At 46.6% G+C, this 23,711-nt stretch overlaps 1 protein-coding gene across 4 annotated transcripts in view; it reads left to right on the top strand.

Annotated features, from left to right (window-relative positions):
• The window catches only part of cfap206 (cilia and flagella associated protein 206), a 97,389-nt gene that overhangs the window by 63,138 nt on the left and 10,540 nt on the right, over positions 1–23,711 (top strand). For all 4 annotated transcript variants that reach the window (XM_070885565.1, XM_070885568.1, XM_070885564.1 and 1 more), the window contains exons 10-12: positions 8,401–8,541; positions 9,238–9,431; positions 18,404–18,535. In XM_070885565.1, the coding sequence (XP_070741666.1) occupies positions 8,401–8,541; positions 9,238–9,431; positions 18,404–18,535 (467 nt within the window). The remainder of the gene's footprint in view (positions 1–8,400; positions 8,542–9,237; positions 9,432–18,403; positions 18,536–23,711) is intronic.

Raw genomic sequence — 23,711 nt, 5'->3', positions numbered from 1 at the left:
CAGAGTCGACACCGCCGAAGGAACGCTCCACTGCATTATGTGCCCAATTTAAGACGTGACAGACAGATGAGGCAGGGGGTGTAACGTCTGGTCCTCAAGTACAAGCATTCGTACCTCGACTTACCTGACACCACCTGCCTTCGGAGACTGCGTTTCCGTAAAGAGATTATCACTGAGGTATGCCAGCTGATAAGGGAAGATCTGCAGCCTGCCAGCACCATCAGTACTACACTGTCCATCGAGGTCAAAGTCACCGTGGCAGTGTCATTCTAAGCCTCGGGTTCTTTTCAGGCCACAGCTGGAGACATTTGCGGACTTTCTCAGCATGCCACACATCGCTGCATTAGACAGGTCACTGAAGCTCTGTACACACCCAGGAGGGACTTGATCAGCTTCCCTATGACCAGGGAGGCACAGAGTGAGAGGGCTCTAGGAGTCTCAGAATTGCAAACTTCCCCAAGGTGCAGGGAGCAATAGACTCTATGTACATCGCGATGCGGACACCTTTTCAGAGGTTTTCAAGAACCGCAAGGGATTCCATTCCCTGAATGTCCAGCTGGTTGTCGACCACCAGCAAATTATACTGGAGGTGAATGCTCAATTTCCGGGCAGCATCCATACTGCTCACATCCTGTGTGAGAGCACTGTATCTGACTTGTTTAACAATCAGCCACAAGGTCAATGCTGGATGCTTGGTGACAAAGGATATGGCCTCGCCACCTGGCTGATTACCCCCCTGTGTGACACCCACACCAAAGCCGAGAGGCGATACAACGAGAGCCACAGAGCAACTCACAATATCGTGGAGAAAACCATTGGAGTGCTGAAGCAGTGCTTTAGATGCCTGGACCACTCAAGAGGCGAGCTCCAATACAACCCTGAGCAGGTAGCTCAGTTTCTGGTGGTGTGCTCCATGCTGCACAACTTGGCAATCAGGAGGGGACAAGAATTGCCTGATGAGTCTGACAGTCCACCTCACCTGAGAGAGGAAGAGGAGGACAAGGAGGTGGACGCTGACGTCGGCCCAGACAATCAGAATGACGCTGAAGCCATGCCCCCGCCCCCCTGTATATTGCATGAAAGGGCCCGTGGTGGCATGATAGCTGCAAGAGCCTTACATCAGGAGCTCATCAATGAGCGCTTTGCCTGAAAGAAAGTTGGTGTTAGTTACAAGGCTGACACACTGCTGGGTGTGCTGGTGATACATCAATGGTGGGCATCACCTTGGTGACAGTTAAAGTTTAAGTTGATTGACGTTAAGTGTGATTATACCCTTTGATGTTAAGGAATCACCAGCGTGTAACAATGCAGCTATCTGAGCCAAAGCGCAACAAGGTTTTGTTAAATAAAGAACATTTAAGCTAAACATTAGTTTGAAATCATCAGTATTTCTGTATAAACCAACCCTTCTCCCCCCCGCCCCCCCCCCCCCCCCCCGCACTTCTCCTCCCCACCTCTACCCCTTCCCCTCCTGACTCCAAGCCGCCTGGCCGAAGAGCTCCTCAGGCGATGCTTCATTGGCGGGGGGGATGACGGCCGAACCGCTGCTTGGATGGATACGGGAGAGGACGGTCCCAAGGTGGGAATATGCTCCGAGCCAGAAGCAAGATGTTGCTCCTGGCTCTCGTATGTCGTTGGCAATGGGGGTGCGGCACCTTGGGGTACACTGCAGCGCTCCGGGACCAATGGGAGCCCTCTGCCACCAGTGTTCCTGGCTATCAGCTCCAGGCCTCCACCATCCCTTCCATGTTATATCTTATTTGTTGGAGAAAAACCCGGTGCCAACTTTGTTCTTGATGCTTAGTGGGCTTTTTGCTACCTCATGCCTCCCTCGTGCCTCCAACAACAGCCAGACAAGCACACACCACAGCCACACACGCTTTCAGTGCCTCTGAGTTCCCTCTCTCTCTCTCTCTCTCCTCTTCTGAGCATGTCATGATGACCCTTGGCCTCCTGAATCGCGGGAATCAAGCATTGCCATGCCGTTGCTCAGGACGACCACACTTTATGGCAGAAGGTCAAAAAAATGTAATGCTACCGCCCATTTCATATCGCTCGCGCTAATGCCCATTTTCAAAAATGAAGACGAGGTGCTTTGAGAATGGGTGAGAATCCAGCAATCTGAAAATTCTTTTTTACCGCCCACGCCGGAAATAACACCCATTTTTGGGCAATAAGCACAAAAGTGGTGGTTCAAGCCCCATGTTTTTGTCAACAGCTGATCTTTAATGTTAAATTTTATTTTAATGTAAATGTTGTATACGTGCACCCTACCAGTAGGAAACCTCGCTGGCTGGGTGCAGTTATCAGGACATCATGGATGGATAAATTATGGGAACCATATCCACAATGTTCTGCAGTGCTGCCCACCGAATGTGCAATTTTCGGAGAGGTGGCACTTTTACAGAACTTGTGGACATCTTCCATAATTGTCTGCACCATCATTTAAAATCTATGGGTTTTTTTCTACCTGATGATATAAAGCACTGTAGGTGTTGGTACAGAAATTATCCTATTCCCTCAAGCTTTAATCTCCAGTCTGTGCTGAGTTAGCTGATCTAAACCCGGGCATTGCAGGAGGCCTTCTGCTATTGACCTCAATGCATGATTCCCATTTCTGATTGTTGTCCATTGACCTTTTCGAGAAAATGCTTGAGTGTAAATATTGGTGAGGGCAAGTTCCGGCTTTGTTGTGGAAATCCCTCCCCATCAATTAGAAAAATAGGTGCAGGAGTAGGCCATTCGGCCCTTCTAGCCTGCACCGCCATTCAATGAGTTCATGGCTGAACATGCAACTTCAGTACCCCCTTCCTGCTTTCTCGCCATACCCCTAGATCCCCCTAGTAGTAAGAACTTCATCTAACTCCCTTTTGAATATATTTAGTGAATTGGCCTCAACAACTTTCTGTGGTAGAGAATTCCATAGGTTCACCACTCTCTGGGTGAAGAAGTTTCTCCTCATCTCGGTCCTAAATGGCTTACCTCTTATCCTTAGACTGTGACCCCTGGTTCTGGACTTCCCCAACATTGGGAACATTCTTCCTGCATCTAACCTGTCTAAACCTGTCAGAATTTTAAACGTTTCTATGAGGTCCCCTTTCATTCTTCTGAACTCCAGTGAATACAAGCCCAGTTGATCCAGTCTTTCTTGATAGGTCAGTCCCACCATCCCGGGAATCAGTCTGGTGAACCTTCGCTGCACTCCCTCAATAGCAAGAATGTCCTTCCTCAAGTTAGGAGACCAAAACTGTACACAATACTCCAGGTGTGGCCTCACCAAGGCCTGTACAACTGTAGCAACACCTCCCTGCCCCTGTACTCAAATCCCCTCGCTATGAAGGCCAGCATGCCATTTGCTTTCTTAATCACCTGCTGTACCTGCATGCCAACCTTCAATGACTGATGTACCATGACACCCAGGTCTCGTTGCACCTCTCCTTTTCCTAATCTGTCACCATTCAGATAATAGTCTGCCTCTCTGTTTTTACCACCAAAGTGGATAACCTCACATTTATCCACATTATACTTCATCTGCCATGCATTTGCCCACTCACCTAACCTATCCAAGTCACTCTGCAGCCTCATAGCATCCTCCTCGCAGCTCACACTGCCATCCAACTTAGTATCATCCGCAAATTTGGAGATACTACATTTAATCCCCTCGTCTAAATCATTAATGTACGGTGTAAACAGCTGAGGCCCCAGCACAGAACCTTGCGGTACCCCACTAGTCACTGCCTGCCATTCTGAAAAGTCCCCATTTACTCCTACTCTTTGCTTCCTGTCTGACAACCAGTTCTCAATCCATGTCAGCACACTACCCCCAATTCCATGTGCTTTAACTTTGCACATTAATCTTTTGTGTGGAACCTTGTCGAAAGCCTTCTGAAAGTCCAAATATACCACATCAACTGGTTCTCCTTTGTCCACTCTACTGGAAACATCCTCAAAAAATTCCAGAAGATTTGTCAAGCATGATTTCCCTTTCACAAATCCATGCTGACTTGGACCTATCATGTCACCTCTTTCCAAATGCGCTGCTATGACATCCTTAATAAATTGATTCCATCATTTTACCCACTACTGAGGTCAGGCTGACCGGTCTATAATTCCCTGTTTTCTCTCTCCCTCCTTTTTTAAAAAGTGGGGTTACATTGGCTACCCTCCTCTCGATAGGAACTGATCCAGAGTCAATGGAATGTTGGAAAATGACTGTCAATGCATCCGCTATTTCCAAGGCCACCTCCTTAAGTACTCTGGGATGCAGTCCATCAGGCCCTGGGGATTTATCGGCCTTCAATCCCATCAATTTCCCCAACACAATTTCCCGACTAATAAGGATTTCCCTCAGTTCCTCCTCCTTACTAGACCCTCTGACCCCTTTTATATCCGGAAGGTTGTTTGTGTCCTCCTTAGTGAATACCGAACCAAAGTACTTGTTCAATTGGTCTGCCATTTCTTTGTTCCCCGTTATGACTGCCCCTGATTCTGACTGCAGGGGACCTACATTTGTCTTTACTAACCTTTTTCTCTTTACATATCTAGAGAAACTTTTGCAATCCGTCTTAATGTTCCCTGCAAGATTCTTCTCGTATTCCATTTTCCCTGCCCTAATCAAACCCTTTGTCCTCCTCTGCTGAGTTCTAAATTTCTCCCAGTCCCCAGGTTCGCTGCTATTTCTGGCCAATTTGTATGCCACTTCCTTGGCTTTAATACTATCCCTGATTTCCCTTGATAGCCACGGTTGAGCCACCTTCCCTTTTTTATTTTTACGCCAGACAGGAATGTACAATTGTTGTATTTCATCCATGCGGTCTCTAAATGTCTGCCATTGCCCATCCACAGTCAACCCCTTAAGTATCATTTGCCAATCTATCCTAGCCAATTCACGCCTCATACCTTCAAAGTTACCCTTCTTTAAGTTCTGGATCATGGTCTCTGAATTAACTGTTTCATTCTCCATCCCAATGCAGAATTCCACCATATTATGGTCACTCTTCCCCAAGGGGCCTCGCACAACGAGATTGCTAATTAATCCCCTCATTACACAACACCCAGTCTAAGATGGCCTCCCCCCTAGTTGGTTCCACGACATATTGGTCTAGAAAACCATCCCTTATGCACTCCAGGAAATCCTCCTCCACCGTATTGCTTCCAGTTTGGCTAGCCCAATCTATGTGCATATTAAAGTCACCCATTATAACTGCTGCACCTTTATTGCATGCACCCCTAATTTCCTGTTTGATGCCCTCCCCAACATCCCTACTACTGTTTGGAGGTCTGTACACAACTCCCACTAATGTTTTTTGCCCTTTGGTGTTCTGCAGCTCTACCCATATAGATTCCACATCATCCAAGCTAATGTCCTTCCTAACTATTGCATTAATCTCCTCTTTAACCAGCAATGCTACCCCACCTCCTTTTCCTTTTATTCTATCCTTCCTGAATGTTGAATACCCCTGGATGTTGAGTTCCCAGCCCTGATCATCCTGGAGCCACGTCTCCGTAATCCCGATCACATTATATTTGTTGACATCTATTTGCACAGTTAATTCATCCACCTTATTACGGATACTCATTGCATTAAGACACAAAGCCTTCAGGCTTGTTTTTTTAACACCCTTGGTCCTTTTAAAATTTTGCTGTACAGTGGCCCTTTTTGTTCTTTGCCTTGGGTTTCTCTGCCCTCCACTTTTCCTCATCTCCTATCTGTCTTTTGCTTTTGTCTCTTTTTTGTTTCCCTCTGTCTCCCTGCATTGGTTCCCACCCCCCTGCCATATTAGTTTAATTCCTCCCCAATTGCACTAGCAAACACTACCCCTAGGACATTGGTTCCAGTCCTGCCCAGGTGCAGACCGTCCGGTTTGTACTGGTCCCACCTCCCCCAGAACCGGTTCCAATGCCCCAGGAATTTGAATCCCTCTCTGCTGCACCACTGGTCAAGCCACGTATTCATCTGCGCTATCCTGCGATTCCTACTCTGACTAGCACGTGGCACTGGTAGCAATCCGGAGATTACTACTTTTGAGGTCCTACTTTTTAATTTAGCTCCTAGCTCCTTAAATTCGTTTTGTAGGACCTCATTCCTTTTTTTTACCTATGTCGTTGGTACCAATGTGCACCACGACAACTGGCTGTTCTTCCTCCCTTTTTAGAATGTCCTGCACCCACTCCGAGGCATCCTTGACCCTTGCACCAGGGAGGCAACATACCATCCTGGAGTCTCGGTTGCGGCCGCAGAAACGTCTATCTATTCCCCTCACAATTGAATCCCCTATCACTATCGCTCTCCCACTCTTTTTCCTGCCCTCCTGTGCAACAGAGCCAGCCACGGTGCCATGAACTTGGCTGCTGCTGCCCTCCCCTGATGAGTCATCCCCCCACCCCCACAACAGTACTCAAAGTAGTGTATCTGTTTTGCAGGGGGATGACCCCAGGGGACCCCTGCACTACCTTCCTTGCACTACTCTTCCTGCTGGCCTTCCATTCCCTATCTGGCTGTGGACCCTTCTCTTGCGGTAAGACCAACTCGCTACACGTGCTACTCACGTCGTTCTCAGCATCGTGGATGCTCCAGAGTGAATCCACCCTCAGTTCCAATTCCGCAACACGGTCCGTCAGGAGCTAGAGGCGGATACACTTCCCGCACACGTAGTCGTCAGGGACACCGGAAGTGTCCCTGAGTTCCCACATGGTACAGGAGGAGCATATCACGTGACCGAGCTCTCCTGTCATGACTTAACCCTTAGATTAACTTAAATTGGCAACAACAGTGCTAAAGTTTACTCACTGTTATCGGAGAAAAAAGAAAAACTACTCACCAATCACCAGCCAATCACTTACCCCCTTGGCTGTGACGTCACCTTTCTGTTTCTTTCTACTTCTTTTTGCCTTCTCCCTGTAGCTGCACAAGTACGCCTTTTATAGGCCTCTCGCCGACCCCGGAACTCCCGCCTCTCCACGCACCTCCGATGCTGCTCCCGGTCTCACTGTCCTTTATAGGCCTCTCGCCGACCCCGGAACTCCCGCCTCTCCACGCACCTCCGACGCTGCTCCCGGTCTCACTGGCCTTTATAGGCCTCTCGCCGACCCCAGAACTCCCGCCTCTCCACGCACCTCCTCGACGCTGCTCCCGGTCTCACTGGCCTTTATAGGCCTCTCACCCACCCCGGAACTCCCGCCTCTCCACACACCTCCGACGCTGCTCCCGGTCTCACTGGCCTTTATAGGCCTCTCGCCGACCCCAGAACTCCCGCCTCTCCACGCACCTCCTCGACGCTGCTCCCGGTCTCACTGGCCTTTATAGGCCTCTCACCCACCCCGGAACTCCCGCCTCTCCACACACCTCCGACGCTGCTCCCGGTCTCACTGGCCTTTATAGGCCTCTCGCCAACCCCGGAACTCCCGCCTCTCCACGCACCTCCTCGACGCTGCTCCCGGTCTCACTGGCCTTTATAGGCCTCTCACCCACCCCGGAACTCCCGCCTCTCCACACACCTCCGACGCTGCTCCCGGTCTCACTGGCCTTTATAGGCCTCTCGCCGACCCCAGAACTCCCGCCTCTCCATGCACCTCCTCGACGCTGCTCCAGGTCTCACTGGCCTTTATAGGCCTCTCGCCGACCCCGGAACTCCCGCCTCTCCATGCACCTCCTCGACGCTGCTCCAGGTCTCACTGGCCTTTATAGGCCTCTCGCCGACCCCGGAACTCCCGCCTCTCCACACCTGCCAACTCTCACTATCTGGGTTTGCACGTGAAGAAAACGCCAAAAAGCTTTGCTTCTTCAATTCTCTCTCCCACCCTCAGGCCTTGGAATGGCTACGTTTCCAGTCTTAACCTCATGAATGCTTGTGCTTCCTGTATCAGGCTTAGGGAGGTCACTTCTTGCCCCAGTGTCATTCATTCCCCTTTAAATTGGGGCTTGTATTGCTCTCCAGCGCCCACTTTGCATAATTGTTGCACTTCTTGGCCCTGTGTGGTATTCCCTGTCCACCTGCCCAACTCCCCAGCCCATGTCCCACACTACCTATGAACAACACCACAGGAAGTTTACTAGTAGATAACCAAAATATTGGGGTTAGATTTTCTTGTTGCTACCCCTGGGAACATTAGATTGCCTAGGCACATTGCAAAAAGGAAAATTATATGGGGAGAAACATACGTTAAGTTAATCGATAGAAGATTGGGCAGACTCCCTTGTAGGCATATGATGCATCCTAATCCTATCTGATTGTCCTCTATACACCGTGAACAGGCAATCCACTATGTCCAGGAGCAAGAATAGAAAAATCTGGCCCATTATCTTCATGTAAAAAGGGCAAATACTGAATAATGTGTGTCTAGTGACAAGCGGTTACACTGAACAACACCAATTGTTCCTTGTATTGTTTTACTTTTCAGAACATAAAATAAATCCATCAGACTTCAAGAATCGGGAGTGGATCTTTCCAGAAACGACACGAATTTATTCCCAACTGACTATGCAGTATAGAGGATTCTGTGCCTATGCATTTGCTGCAAGACATGGTCTCCTTCTGAGAGGTATACAAGATGTGTCAGTACTCTTCTGAGTTGAAAGTATTTGCTTAATTCATGAAAAGCCAACTGCCAGGTTGGGCCGACAATTATGCCCGCCGGTTCGGCCAGGCCGGCAACAGGAAGCCTGGCACCCGCCACTGGCCCGGCCGAAACCCTCCCCGGTGGCCCAGTGGACCTAACTTAAAGAATGGCAGTGGCTCTCCCCTTTAAGTGAAGGGGAGTGACGTGCCAACGTGATGACGTCACCACCTGTACGCTGATGAGTGACAGCAGAGGACACTCCGCCCGCCCCCAACTTCCGTCCTTCTAGTGTGCGAACTTCCGCTCACCACTGCACTTCCGCCCCCAATATGACTGACTTCCAGGCCGCTCGAAAAAAAAAAGCCAAAGGGCGGAATTTCGTTCGAGAGGCCACCGTATTCACCACGCTGATAAAAACAGCTGAAACAAGGAAGCCACGTTTCCAGCGGTAGACAATTTCGGCCCCATTATTTTTATTTTCCTGAGTGAATAGTAACAAAATAGAGTAAATAATGTGAACATTTGCAATTTCAGTTATAAACATAGAGGGTCATTTTAGGCAAAAAAAAATGCGCCACACACAAATCTGATGTAATCATGTCACATGAGCAGCAGGGTAATTGGATGTAAAATATTTTATAGGAATGGCATAAAATAATCTGTTCTTTATTTTTTCAGGCAGTCCAGATATTGGAATTCTTAAACATCAAGAAAAATATTACACATTCTCTTCAAAGGAGGCTGCCAGCGCTTTTGCTCAAAAGCCTGATTATTACATTGCCAAGGCAGCAGATGAAGCTAAGAAATCTCCAGAGCTTATTCAACTACTGGAGCTCCATCAGCAGTTTTCCACAATCACTCCCTATACACAGGTACAGCGGCCTTAAATGCTACTTCTCAGCAGGTACAAAGCGAGTGGCACCAAACCACCTAATTTGCAGTCTCTGCCTAGTTCCAGTTGGATCACAATTCCAACCTCCAATGTCAGTCCAATAAACAGAAAATAAACTCAATATTGCCAGGATCAAGAACACACAAATAATGAGCAACACATCAAAAATACCACGGGCTAGAATTTCCTAACAATCCTCCAGCATCAGATTGCTGCCCAAAAGACCGCTAAGATTCCCAAGATTATCGCCGGCGAAAACTGTCCCCCAAAAAAGAAAAAAATCCGCCCAGCGAAAAAAATGGGTGTTGCACCCCGATTCTCGGCAAAAAAGTGGAATTTAGGGTCGCTTGGGTGGTTCTTAAAGAAAATGGGCAATAAATAAAAAATTCACTAAAAATTTACACCGAGGCTGTGGGTTGGGCCTAGGAGGAGAAAAACACTAAAAATATATATTTTAAAAACAGAACATAAAAAAAATCATTAAAAACACCCTTTTAACCACAACATAATTTTAAAATAATGAGTAAAAAACCAATTACTTACCTTTTTCTTGCAAAGCTACTCACCAACCGCCCAGCTCCGCTGATTCTCGTGGGCGTTTTTTTTTATACTTACCTACGGGTCACCGCTGAGCCAAATATCGCGCCATGGCGATCTGAGAACGGTGCACGCCGGCGGTCCGCTCCCCAGCGGTACCTCGAAACCGCCGGCGTAACTCAACTGGGCAATTTCTCGACGACCCGATTATTGCCCACAACGGCCAATACCGCCCAGAAGCCAGGCAGTGAGACAATGCAATTTCTAGCCCCAAGATTCTAGTTTTTAAAAAAAAAACAGATTTTTGGGTAGGTTAAATGCATGTTTAGACTCCATTCACACTTTTTTACTTTTAAGTCTTCAGATAAGCGGCTGTTTCTCTTAAAACGTTTTTGTTTTGTGGCCCGACATGTTTGTGCACCTTTTTATTATTAAATCTCAAATATCTCGGCTTAGAGAGTTGCCGGTGTCACCACGGCCTCGGGTTAATGGCCACTAAAAATGGCCAAAGCGGTAGAAGAGAAAAATTCGGGCTGGGACTAAAGATTTTTAGAACCAGCACTAACTCGCCATGTAATGCTCTCCTGGTGGCGAAGTTGGCATCATTCTTCAACAGTCTCTGTAAGCAAGGCAATGAGGTCGCCAAGCATTGTGGGACATTAAAAGGGCAATGCATTAAAAGCCTTCTGAACTGATAAAAATAAAAATTAAGTAAAAAATGCAGCTTTCAGCCCTTACTGCCTCTTTTAAAAAAATTAACATTAAAAAGTAGTCCCAAATCGGAGTCTTCAACTCTTAAAGTTTGAATTCCTTTCTATGCCTCAAAGGATGGGAAAAGTGCTTCAGCACTACCACAAATGACTCAGCAAGCCAGGGAAGAAGCACCCAGGGTCTCGCATGCAGCACTCCAACTTTGTGCAGAGGTCAACACTGCAAGAGAGGTTGTCTACCCACAGGGGCCAGGAGGCCCTCCAGAAAGAACGATGTGCGATCACATCACCAAGGCCAGCAGTGTCGCCCCACCCCACCACCTGGCTCCAATGCCCAAGGAAACTTCATAACCTCAGACCACTGGTCAAGATCAGTGAATGCATCTTCAAAAGCCATCTCCTACCAACTGAATCACTAGCCTCAATGCACGACCCACTCCCAATCACTCACCTAGCAACAGTCTCTACCAATCACGAAGCACACCTCCCATTCATCTCACGGTGCAGGCCATTCTTGGCAGGGGCATGGTTGAGCTATTGGCCCGCTGAAGGAATACAAGGTGCTGGTATCCTCATACATTATCCTCCTCTGGCATGCACCTCATGCTTTCCCGCCCCCAACCCCCTTCACCAAACTCCACCCTTGTGCCTTCCTCACTTCACATGCCTAAGAAATGCAGCCTGCTCAGCCAGTGGTTGACCAAGAATATGGAGAGAAGAATGAAGAAGAAGAAGAAACACGCCATTCAATTTCACACTCCCACCCACCAGCTCCTCAAGATCGACCAACAAGGCCATTGCAGTGTCCCCCACTGAAAGTCAGCAGCCTTCCATCAGCCATGCTGAAGGCACTGGGGTAGCACTGCGTGACATCAGTAGGATAAGTAAAGGCACACACAAGACAATCACTAAGAGAATGCAAAAGGGTGATGAGCTAATTTCTTGATGCCATATTGGATGGATAGATGTATAAAGCTGGATTAGAAAGTTTGCTTTGTGATGGCTTTATTTCACCATTGTGGCCAAAAGGATACTGTGATGGTCAGGAACTGAGGGAAGTTAAGGTGTGGGACAAACATTGAAAGGTTATGGTCACTGGTACTGGAGGAAGATCATTCCATCCTGGGTATTCCGGTCAGAAAGGGGCTGCCTGGTTGCATCCTTCCTTCAGCTTCTTCCTCTTCTATTTTTTCCTCTTCTGCGTCTTCCTCTTCTCTCTGAGCAGATGTTGTAAATCTGAAATGACAGCATAAAGTGAGAAGTGAACTCTGTTTCTTTCTGCACGGATATTGTCTGACCTGCTGAGTACTTGCAGCATTTTCTGTCTTCTCAGAAGCCTTCTTTTACCATCTGAGGCCTTGAAAGAATCCTGCAGCACTCCCTACTCACTTAAAAATGTTTAACATGTATTGCAGCGAGCCACTACATTAATAAAGTCAAAAATATTCAATCCAAAAGCTTAAATGCAAACTTACCTGAAAGATTTGTGTGTCCCTTTACGAGGTGCTTATAGCGCCTCTGTGAGTCTGCTGAATGCTCGGTTTTACATGGCGAGCTTAAGACCTGTGCTGAACTCAGCGCTAAGGTCCAAGTTCGTCACGGTGATGTTAAGTCGGCGTTGCATGCTGACTGATGTCACCTCTCCCTCATTTAAATTTGCAAGGCCATTGTCTCAGAAAATGGATGACGGCGCGGGACCCGCCAGCAGCGGATGAAAGAGTGGCGGCCGCCCTCTTTTCACTATTGTTTGACAGGCCTGACCTCTGACCCCGGCCCAACCCTCGGTCCCGGCCCGACCTCCGGCTCCAACCTCCGGTCCCACCTCTGGCCCCTTACCTCGGCTGCCCGACCACCCCCCCATCCCCCTGACCTCAGCTGCCTTCCCCCCGCTCCCCCCTCCTCCCAAACCCCCTCCCCTACCTACCTCGGCCCAGGCAAAGACATTCCAAAATCCAGAAATCCCCAGAACCCCCAGAACGGCCTCGGTCCCGAGGTTTCTGAATTTCGGATGTCACACCTGTACTTCAAACAATGTTGTCATCGACCTGAAACATTAACTCTGTTTCTCTCTCCACAGTTGCTGTCTGACCTGCTGATTATGTCCAGCATTTTCTGGTTTTATTTCAGATTTCCAGCATCTGCAGTTTTTGCTTTTGTATTAATGATCTCCCCTCGCTCATCATGATAGCTTGGTCTTAGATATCAGATTTGTCATTCAGGGTCTTAAAACAAAATAAATAAGTTACAGGGTATTTTTCTCACCTTCAATCTAAAAATGTCCTTACTCTATCCATTATTACAGAAAGATTTGCATTCATATCGTGCCTTTCAAGACCTCAAGACAACCCAAAGCGTCTTACAGTCACTCACGTACTTTTGAAGTTTAGTCACTGTTGTAATGTAGGAAACAACAGCGGGAGAATTAAAAATAAATAGGCTGTCTCTGTGCTGTAATTCTATAAACTAAATAATTAATTTCACTTGTATTTACACTTCAGGTTATAATAAAGTTATTGAGGCTGCTGCCTGCATTGCCTCAAAGCTGGCTATGGGCATGGACAGGGAGCAACCTTTATTAACTCTAGATTCAGACAAACCATTATTGCCACATTGTACTGTAGACTTGGCTGTACAGGTTTCTTTGTATGTCAGTTTTATACTGCTCTAATGGTATAACCTCGGTGGTAAACGTCATTAAATTACTTCTTTAAGGTCAATGAGGATTTCGTGGAGCTTTATCTCCTGATCCAGTTATTATTTATTAACTTCTTCTGTTGTGTGTGCCTTTGTCAGGTCACCTACATCAAAGTACCTGGAATTTCAGCATTGTTTTCTAAAAAGTAGAAGCAATTCAGATTTATGACTTCCTGTTTTCTCTGTGTAATGTCTGCATACACTACACTCTGTTTTTGGGAAGTTAATGATAAATCAAGGACTTGGAACTCAATAAAGTTAACGTAAGCACAAAAAGAGTATTAGAAAAAATAATGGCACTAAAGACTGTCAAATTCCCAGGACCTGACGATTTCCACCTCAGGGTTTTAAAGGAAGTAGGTGAGAAAATTACAGATGCTTTAGCCATAATCTTCCAAAACTCCCTCGATTTGGGAATTGTCCCTTGGAAAATTGCAAAAGTAACTCCATTATTTCAGAAAGGTGTGCAAAATCAGGAAGTTATGGACCTGTTGGTCTAACACCTTTGGAGGGGAAGTTATTGGAATCTATAATTAAGGATAAAGTGACTGAGCACATTGAGAAATTTGAGTTGATTGGAGAGAGCCAACATGGAATTGTAAAGGGTAGGTCTTGTCTAGCGAACCTAATTGAATTTTTTTGAGGAAGTAACTAAAGTAGTAGACCATGGGAGTTCAACAATTTCAGACCGTAACCCCTACCCCTATTTTTTTTTTCTCTCCTTCCTCTGGCAGCTGTTGATGACTCTGCCATCTCCATTTACACCCTGTTGACACTCATCTTTTGTTTCTTAACTTGTCCCATTACCATCTCCTTTCCCGACATTTGCATAAAAACCTGTTACATCTCTAACTTTTTCTAGTTCTGTCGAAGGGTCATCGACCTGAAATTTTAACTTTCTTTTTCTCTCCATAGATGTTGCCTGACCCGCTGAGTATTTCCAGCATTTTCTGTTTTTATTTCAAATTTCCAGCATCCACAGTATTTTGCTTTTGTAGTAGATGTAGGAATGTCTATGGATATAGATTATATGGACTTCCGTAGGAATTCGATAAGGTTCCATATAAGAGACTGTTTAGCTAAAAGTAAAGTGCATGGCATTGAAGGCAAATTGTGGACATGGTTAGGAGATTGGTTAGGCGATAGAAGACAGAGATAAGGAATAATGGGTATGTACTCGAATTGGAAGGAAGTGACTAGTGGTGCTCCACAAGAATCTGTGTTGGGGGCCTCAACTATTCACTATATTTATTAATGGCTTGGATAACACAATAGATATATCCAAGTTTGCCGATGACACAATGGGGCTGAAATTGCCCCTTTTTTTAAGAGCCGTTACCACCTCAAAGAGGCAATAACGGATCAGTAAGCACCTACCATTCAGTTGGGGTAGAAGTGCTGACATTTGAGAAATTGCCCTCCATTATTTTCGTGGTGGTGCAGGTTACCGCCCCACCTGTGTTCCCACCCTGCCATTTTATTTTAATATTCATCGACACCGAAGTCGGCCAGACAATGGCGGCCACGGGTTCGCAACGTTGACCGCCTGCCTTCCACCCTGCTCCCAAACGACTTCCGCCCCTCAGCCACCCTAAACACTGCCTGGAGAAAAAAATCTTTTAAGGCCTCCATTTTGCTTGACTCTCTACCCTATGGATTGGGATGAAGAAAAATCATTTGTATTGGTACGTGCACCCCGTTTTGCTTGGGGGGCAATTTCGGCCCCAATTATTGGTGGTATAGTAAGAAGTGTAGCCAGGAGCATAAAATTACAGAAACATTAAAAGGTTAATTGAGTGGGCAAAACTGTGGCAGACAGATTTCAACGCAGTTAAGTGTGAGTCATCCATTTTAGACCAAGAAAGGATAGATCCGAGAATTATTTAAATGGTGAAAAGCGAGGAACAGTGGAGTTCCAAAGTTATTCAGGGGTCCATGTACACAGAGCACTAAAATGTAGTAGTCAGGTACCAAAAATACTCATAAAAGCAATTGGAATGTTAGCCTTTATAACTAGAGGAGGAACTGAGGGAAATCCTTATTAGTCGGGAAATTGTGTTGGGGAAATTGATGGGATTGAAGGCCGATAAATCCCCAGGGCCTGATGGACTGCATCCCAGAGTACTTAAGGAGGTGGCCTTGGAAATAGTGGATGCATTGACAGTCATTTTCCAACATTCCATTGACTCTGGATCAGTTCCTATGGAGTGGAGGGTAGCCAATGTAACCCCACTTTTTAAAAAAGGAGGGAGAGAGAAAACAGGGAATTACAGACCGGTCAGCCTGACATCGGTAGTGGGTAAAATGATGGAATCAATTATTAAGGATGTCATCGCAGTGCATTTGGAAAGAGGTAATATGATAGGTCCAAGTCAGCATGGATTTGTGAAAGGGAAATCATGCTTGACAAATCTTCTGGAATTTTTTGAGGATGTTTCCAGTAGAGTGGACAAGGGAGAACCAGTTGATGTGGTATATTTGGACTTTCAGAAGGCTTTCGACAAGGTCCCACACAAGAGATTAATGTGCAAAGTTAAAGCACATGGGATTGGGGGTAGTGTGCTGACATGGATTGAGAACTGGTTGTCAGACAGGAAGCAAAGAGTAGGAGTAAATGGGGACTTTTCAGAATGGCAGGCAGTGACTAGTGGGGTACCGCAAGGTTCTGTGCTGGGGCCCCAGCTGTTTACACTGTACATTAATGATTTAGACGAGGGGATTAAATGTAGTATCTCCAAATTTGCGGATGACACTAAGTTGGGTGGCAGTGTGAGCTGCAAGGAGGATTCTATGAGGCTGCAGAGCGACTTGGATAGGTTAGGTGAGTGGGCAAATGCATGGCAGATGAAGTATAATGTGGATAAATGTGAGGTTATCCACTTTGGTGGTAAAAACAGAGAGACAGACTATTATCTGAATGGTGACAGATTAGGAAAAGGGCAGGTGCAAAGAGACCTGGGTGTCATGGTACATCAGTCATTGAAGGTTGGCATGCAGGTACAGCAGGCGGTTAAGAAAGCAAATGGCATGTTGGCCTTCATAGCGAGGGGATTTGAGTACAAGGGCAGGGAGGTGTTGCTACAATTGTACAGGGCCTTGGTGAGGCCACACCTGGAGTATTGTGTACAGTTTTGGTCTCCTAACCTGAGGAAGGACATTCTTGCTATTGAGGGAGTGCAGCGAAGGTTCACCAGACTGATTCCCGGGATGGCGGGACTGACCTATCAAGAAAGACTGGATCAACTGGGCTTGTATTCACTGGAGTTCAGAAGAATGAGAGGGGACCTCATAGAAACGTTTAAAATTCTGACGGGGTTAGACAGGTTAGATGCAGGAAGAATGTTCCCAATGTTGGGGAAGTCCAGAACCAGGGGACACAGTCTGAGGATAAGGGGGAAGCCATTTAGGACCGAGATGAGGAGGAATTTCTTCACCCAGAGAGTGGTGAACCTGTGGAATTCTCTACCACAGAAAGTTGTTGAGGCCAATTCACTAAATATATTCAAAAAGGAGTTAGATGAAGTCCTTACTACTAGGGGAATCAAGGGGTATGGTGAGAAAGCAGGAATGGGGTACTGAAGTTGCATGTTCAGCCATGAACTCATTGAATGGCGGTGCAGGCTAGAAGGGCCGAATGGCCTACTCCTGCACCTATTTTCTATGTTTCTCTATGTTTCTAGAGGTCCAGAATATAAAGGGGTGGACATTTTGCTACATCTATACAAAGCCCTGGTTAGATCACATTCGGAGTACACTGTACTGTGTATTATTGCAGACACTGCACCTTAGAAAGGATATATTGGCCTTAGAACGAGTGGAGTGCAGATTCACCATTGGGGCTCCAAGGGTTTAAATAGGATTACATAGGTTATACAGCACAGAAACAGACCATTCGACCCAAACAGTCATGCTGGCGTTTATGCTCCACTCGAGCCTCCTCCAACTCTGCGTAACTCTCTAATCTCTTCTCCCTCATATGCTTATCTAACTACCCCTTAAATGCATCTCTACTATTCGCTTCAACCACTCCCTGCGGTAGCGAGTTCCACATTCTCACCACTCTCTGGGTAAAGACGTTTCTATTGAATTTCCTATTGATTTCTTGGTGACTATCTTATATTGATAGCCTCTAGTTTTGCTCTTCCCCACAAGTGGAAACACTCTGGGGCAGAAATTGACACTTTTTTTTAACCCCGTTAGCGCCGCCAGGAGGCACCAATCAGGCGCAATTGCCTTCTCGTCCGGGGGCAGGCAGATTTTGGGGGCGATTTGAAGTTAGCTTTGCGCACCTGGCAATGACATCATCTGGTCACCATATTACATGAAAGATGTGATTGTACCAGAGAGGGTACAGAGGAGATTTACGAAGATGTTGACTGGACTGGAGAATTTTAGCTATGAGGAAAGACTGGATAGGCTGGGGTTGTTTTCTTTGGAACAGAAGAGGCTAAAGGGAGACCTTATTGAGGTGTATAAAATTGAGAGGCCTCGATAGAGTGGATAGTAAGGACCTATTTCCCTTAGCAGAGAGATCAACAATCAGGGGGCATAGATTTAAAGTAATTGGTAGGAGGCTTAGAGGGGATTTGAGGGGAATTTTTTTCACCCAGAGGGTGGTGGGGGTCTGGAACTCACTGCCTGAAAGGGTGGTAGAGACAGAAACCCTCACCATATTTAAAAAGTACTTGGATGTGCACTTAAAGTGCCGTAACCTACAAGGCTACGGACCAAGAGCTGGAACGTGGAATTAGGCTGGATAGCTCTTTGTCGGCCGGCGCGGACACAATGGGCCGAAATAGCCTCCTTCCATGCTGTAAATTTTTATGATTCTACGAAGTCATTTTTCCACAATTTGAAGAAAGAAAGACTTGCATATATATAGTGCCTTTCACGACTACCGGATGTCTCAAAGCGCTTTTTGAAGTGTAGTCACTGTTGTAATGTTTGTAATAATTTTTCAGTCTGGTGTTTGTCTTTTTCCCCCTTATTTTCTTTTCTTTCTAAATTCTAGGCAGGCAGATGCTTGAAACCCCTCGCAATGTGTGACAGCTGCACACAAACTGACACTCACATCCTGGAGCCAAACATCGTTAAATCATATGAATGGAATGAGTGGGAGTTAAGAAGAAAAGCAATAAAATTGGTAGGCATTTTTTAAATTACATTTGCCAAGACTTTGAAGTTATAACCCATGAACTGAAGCTACTATCAGCTGGAGATATCATAAGAACATAAGAAATAGGAGCAGGAGTAGACCATTTGGCCCGTCGAGCCTGCACCGCAATTCAGTAAGGATCATGGCTGATCTGATCATGGACTCAGCTCCACTTTCCTGCCTGTTCACCATAACCCTTGACTCCCCTATAATTCAAGAATCTGTCTATTTAACCTTAAATTTACTCAATGACCCAGCCTCCACAGTTCTCTGAGGTAGAGAATTCCAAAGATTCACAGAGGACATTCCTCCTCATCTCTGTCTTAAATGGACGGCCTCTTATTTTGAAACTATGCCCCCGAGTTCTAGATTCCCTTACATGGGGAAACATCATCTCAGCATCTATCTTGTCAAGCCTCCTCAGTATCTTGTATGTTTTAATAAGATCACCTCTCATTCTTCTAAACTCCAATGAGTATAGGCCCAACCTGCTCAACCTTTCCTCATAAGACAACCCTTACATCTCAGGAATCGGAATCAACCTAATGAGCCTTCTCTGAACTGCCTCCAATGCAAGTATATTCGTCCTTATATAGGGAGACCTAAACTGTATGTAGTACTCTAGATGTGGTTTCACCAATACCCTGTACAATTATAGCAAGACTTCTCTGCTTTTATACTCTATCCCCCTTGCAATAAAGGCCAACATTCCATTTACCTTCCTAATTACTTGCTGTACCTGCAGACTAACTTTTTGTGTTTCATGTATGAGGACACCCAGATCCCTCTGTACCGCAGCATTCTGTGATCTCTCCATTTAAATAATATTCTTCCTTTCTATTCTTTCTACCAAAGTGGATAATCTTACATTTTCCCACATTATATCCATATCTATTGATCTATCTGTATATTAAAAATGTACACCTACCATGCACAGGCAACTCACCACACCACACTCTGATGTCAAGACTTGGTGGGAATGTTACATTTTATCAAGGAGGCTTTGAGGGTGTCCTTGAAGTGTTTTCTCTGCCCTCCTGGGGTTTGTCTGCCTTGACGTAGCTTGGAGTAGAGTGCCTGTTTCAGGAGTCTAGCATCGGGCATGCGGATAATGTGGCCCGCCCACCCAAGCCGGTCAAGCGTGGTCAATACCTCGATGCGGGGTTGTTGGCCTGACAGAGAATGCTGACGTTGGTGCGCCTATCCTGCCAATGATTTTGTGGAGGCAGCGTTGGTGGTATTTCTCCAGTGCTTTGAGGTGTCTACTGTACATAGTCCATTTCTCTGAAGCATATAGGAGGGTGGGTATCACTACAGCTCTGTAGACCAAGAGCTTGGTGCCAGGTTTGAGATCCTGGTCTTCGAACACTCATGTCCTCAGGTGGCCGAAGGCTGCACTGGCACACTGAAGACGATGTTGGACTTCGTCATCGTCATCTGTCCTTGCTGATAGTAGACTCCCAAGATATGGGAAGTGGACCACATTGTCCAAGGTCTCGTCATGGATCTTGATAATCGGGGAGCAGTACTGTGTGGCGGGGGTAGGTTGGTAGAAAACCTTTGTTTTACTGATGTTTAGTGTAAGGCCCAGACTCTCGAATGCTTCAGGAAGGTGTCGACAATGGTTTGGAGTTCGGAATCCGAGTGTGCACAATTGCAAACATCATCTGCATACTGTAATTCAATGACGTAGGTTGGAACAACCTTGGATCTGGAAGCATCGAAGATTGAACAATTTCCCGCTTGTCCTGTAGATTAACTCCACTGCAGCGGGGAGCTTGTTAACAGTGAGATGAAGTATTGCAGCGAGGAAGATTGAGAAGAGTGTTGATGTGATGACACAGCCTTACTTGACTACACTTGTATTGGATCTGTGGTGGATCCATTGATAAGAATCACAGCTTGCATGTCATCGTGAAGCAGGCAGTGGATGGTGACCAACATTTGAGGACAGACGAATTTGAGAAGGATACTTCATAATCCCTCACGGTTGACAGAGTCGAAGGCCTTTGTGAGTCAAAGAAAGCCATGTACAGAGGTTGATGCTGCACCCTACATTTTTCTTGGATTTCTTGTGCAGTGAAGATCATGTCCGTTGTGCCTCTTAGTGGTCGGAATTCGCATTGTGACTCTGGGAGGAGCTCTTCAGTCACTGAGAGGAGATGATTGAGGAAGATTCTTGCGATGATTTTCCCTGCGGCAGGCAGCAGGGAAACTCCTCTGTAATTACCGCGTCGGACTTGTCCCCTTTCTTGAAGATCGTCACGATTATGCCATCTCTGAGATCCCCTGGCATGCTCTCCTCCTTCCAGATAAGAAAGATGAGGTAGTTGATTTGCGCAAAGAGTACTTCTCTGACATGCTTCAGCGGGGATTCCATCTGCTCCTGAGGCCTTGTTGTTTTTCAGTTGGCGGATGGCCTTTTCAACCTCTTGCCGGGCTGAGATTGTGCTGAGGTGGTGGCGGGTAGCATGCTGTGGGATGGACTCAAGGACACTAATGTCAAAGACAAAGGCTGGATTTTAGGCTTTTCTGCTTTCGGGGCATTACCGGTGGGGAATAGTCTGCGCTTTGGTAAGGAATTTTCACCATCTGGGTCAGGGGGTGCAGCTCGAAGGGAGGCGTTGTACACTTTGAGGGGCAAAAATGGGAAACTCACGAACTATAGTGCCCGGCCATGTGCGCTCTGAGAGAGGCCTTGGGGGCGGTGGGGGGGGAGAGGAGGGTGGACCTTAAAAAAAACACAAAAACATTCCCAAAACATTGCCCACACCATGACAACATAAATGGCTAAAAAAAACTAAAAGAACAAACACTCGCACTTACCTTTACAGCACATTACCTTCCTCACCGCCACTGGCAAGGTGGACTGCACTGATTCCCCAGGCGGTCATTGTGAGACGCGAATCCAGGCTTACGGTTCGGGTTCGAGTCAAAACTCAGATGGTGTTGCAACGAGAAGCATTGATCACCTGGTGCAATTCTTCCCAGCGGTGTTGCTGAACTCTGCCGCAAAAACGGACTGGAGGATTGCGGCAGGACGCAGGAGACCTGACTGCCGCCTTTCACGCCACTCCATGGCGAAACCCAGAGCCCAAAGGACCGGAAGATCCAGCCCAGAGTTGAGGATTTCCTCGAAGTGCTGCTTCCAGTGGGCACTGACTGCCTCTCTGTCCTTGATGAGCACCTTTCTGCTCTTGGCTCTCAATGAACATAAGAACATAAGAATTAGGAACAGGAGTAGGCCATTTAGCCCCTCGAGACTGCTCCGCCATTCAACAAGATCATGGCTGATCTGGCTGTGGACTCAGCTCCACTTACCCGCCCGCCCCCCGTAACCCTTAATTCCCTTATTGGTTAAAAATCTATCTATCTGTGACTTGAATACATTCAATGAGCTAGCCTCAACTGCTTCCTTGGGCAGAGAATGCCACAGATTCACAACCCTCTGGGAGAAGAAATTCCTTCTCAACTCGGTTTTAAATTGGCTCCCCAGTATTTTGAGGCTGTGCCCCCTAGTTCTAGTCTCCCCCACCAGTGGAAACAACCTCTCTGCCTCTATCTTGTCTATCCCTTTCATTATTTTAAATGTTTCTATAAGATCACCCCTCATCCTTCTGAACTCCAACGAGTAAAGACCCAGTCTACTCAATCTATCATCATAAGGTAACCCCCTCATCTTCGGAATCAGCCGAGTGAATCGTCTCTGTACCCCCTCCAAAGCCAGTATATCCTTCCTTAAGTAAGGTGACCAAAACTGCACGCAGTACTCCAGGTGCGGCCTTACCAATACCCTGTACAGTTGCAGCAGGACCTCCCTGCATTTGTACTCCATCCCTCTCGCAATGAAGGCCAACATTCCATTTGCCTTCCTGATTACCTGCTGCATCTGCAAACTAACTTTTTGGGATTCATGCACAAGGACCCCCAGGTCCCTCTGCACCTCAGCATGTTGTAATTTCTCCCCATTCAAATAATATTCCCTTTTACTGTTTTTTTTTTTCCCCAAGGTGGATGACCTCACACTTTCCGACATTGTATTCCATCTGCCAAGCCTTAGCCCACTCGCTTAACCTATCTAAATCTCTTTGCAGCCTCTCTGTGTCCTCTACATAACCCGCTTTCCCACTAATCTTTGTGTCATCTGCAAATTTTGTTACGCTACACTCTGTCCCCTCTTCCAGGTCATCTATGTATATTGTAAACAGTTGTGGTCCCAGCACCGATCCCTGTGGCACACCACTAACCACCGATTTCCAACCGGAAAAGGACCCATTTATCCCGACTCTCTGCTTTCTGTTCGCCAGCCAATTCTCTATCCATGCTAATACATTTCCTCTGACTCTGCGTACCTCTATCTTCTGCAGTAACCTTTTATGTGGCACCTTATCGAATGCCTTTTGGAAATCTAAATACACCACACCCATCGGTACACCTCTATCCACCATGCTCGTTATATCCTCAAAGATGCTCGTGATATCCTCAAAGATAGGAATAGGAATAGGACCTTGAGTACTTGGGCAGTAGGTGGTCTTGACTGCGCTAAAAAGTAGACGCACTTCATGATTGTCGGCTGGTTGCTGGATCTCCTGTGCATTTTTCCACCCAGCATCTGTTCTTTAGGTCCTGAGTTTTTTGTTGGACCTTGGCCTTCAGTTGGCTGTAGATCTGTTTTCTTTCGCTCAAGTTGTGGTGTAGTTTCCATTTCAAAAATGCCTTGCATTTGCGGTTTATTAGCTCCTGGTTCTCCTGGTCATTCTCATTGAACCAGTCTTGGTGTTTTCTGGTATAGTAACTAAGAGTCTCTTCGCAGGTGCTAATTATGGTGGACTTGAGGGCAGGCCAGACACTATGGACACTCTGCAGCTCTGGTTTATTGGTAGTCATCAGGTTGTCTGTGAGGCGTTGGTTGAATAGGGCTTACTTTGCAGGGTCTTTGAGTGCTTCAGCGTTAATTTTTTTGCATTCTGTTGCCCCCGCTGTTTTGAGGCTACGTTGATGGAGATAACAGAGCAGATTAGGCGATGATCAGTCCAGCAGTCGTCAGCTCCTGTTATGGCGTGAGTGATGCGGACATCCTTGTGGTCCCTCGCTTGGAGATGATGTAATCTAGCAGATGCCAGTGCCTGGAGCAAGAGTGTTGACATGAGGCTTTGTACTTGAC

Source organism: Pristiophorus japonicus, chromosome 7 (genome assembly GCF_044704955.1).
Source record: "Pristiophorus japonicus isolate sPriJap1 chromosome 7, sPriJap1.hap1, whole genome shotgun sequence".
Classification (NCBI taxonomy): domain Eukaryota; kingdom Metazoa; phylum Chordata; class Chondrichthyes; family Pristiophoridae; genus Pristiophorus; species Pristiophorus japonicus.
The sequence above is the reverse complement of the archived record's forward strand: the minus strand, read 5'-3'. Positions and strand labels throughout refer to the sequence as shown.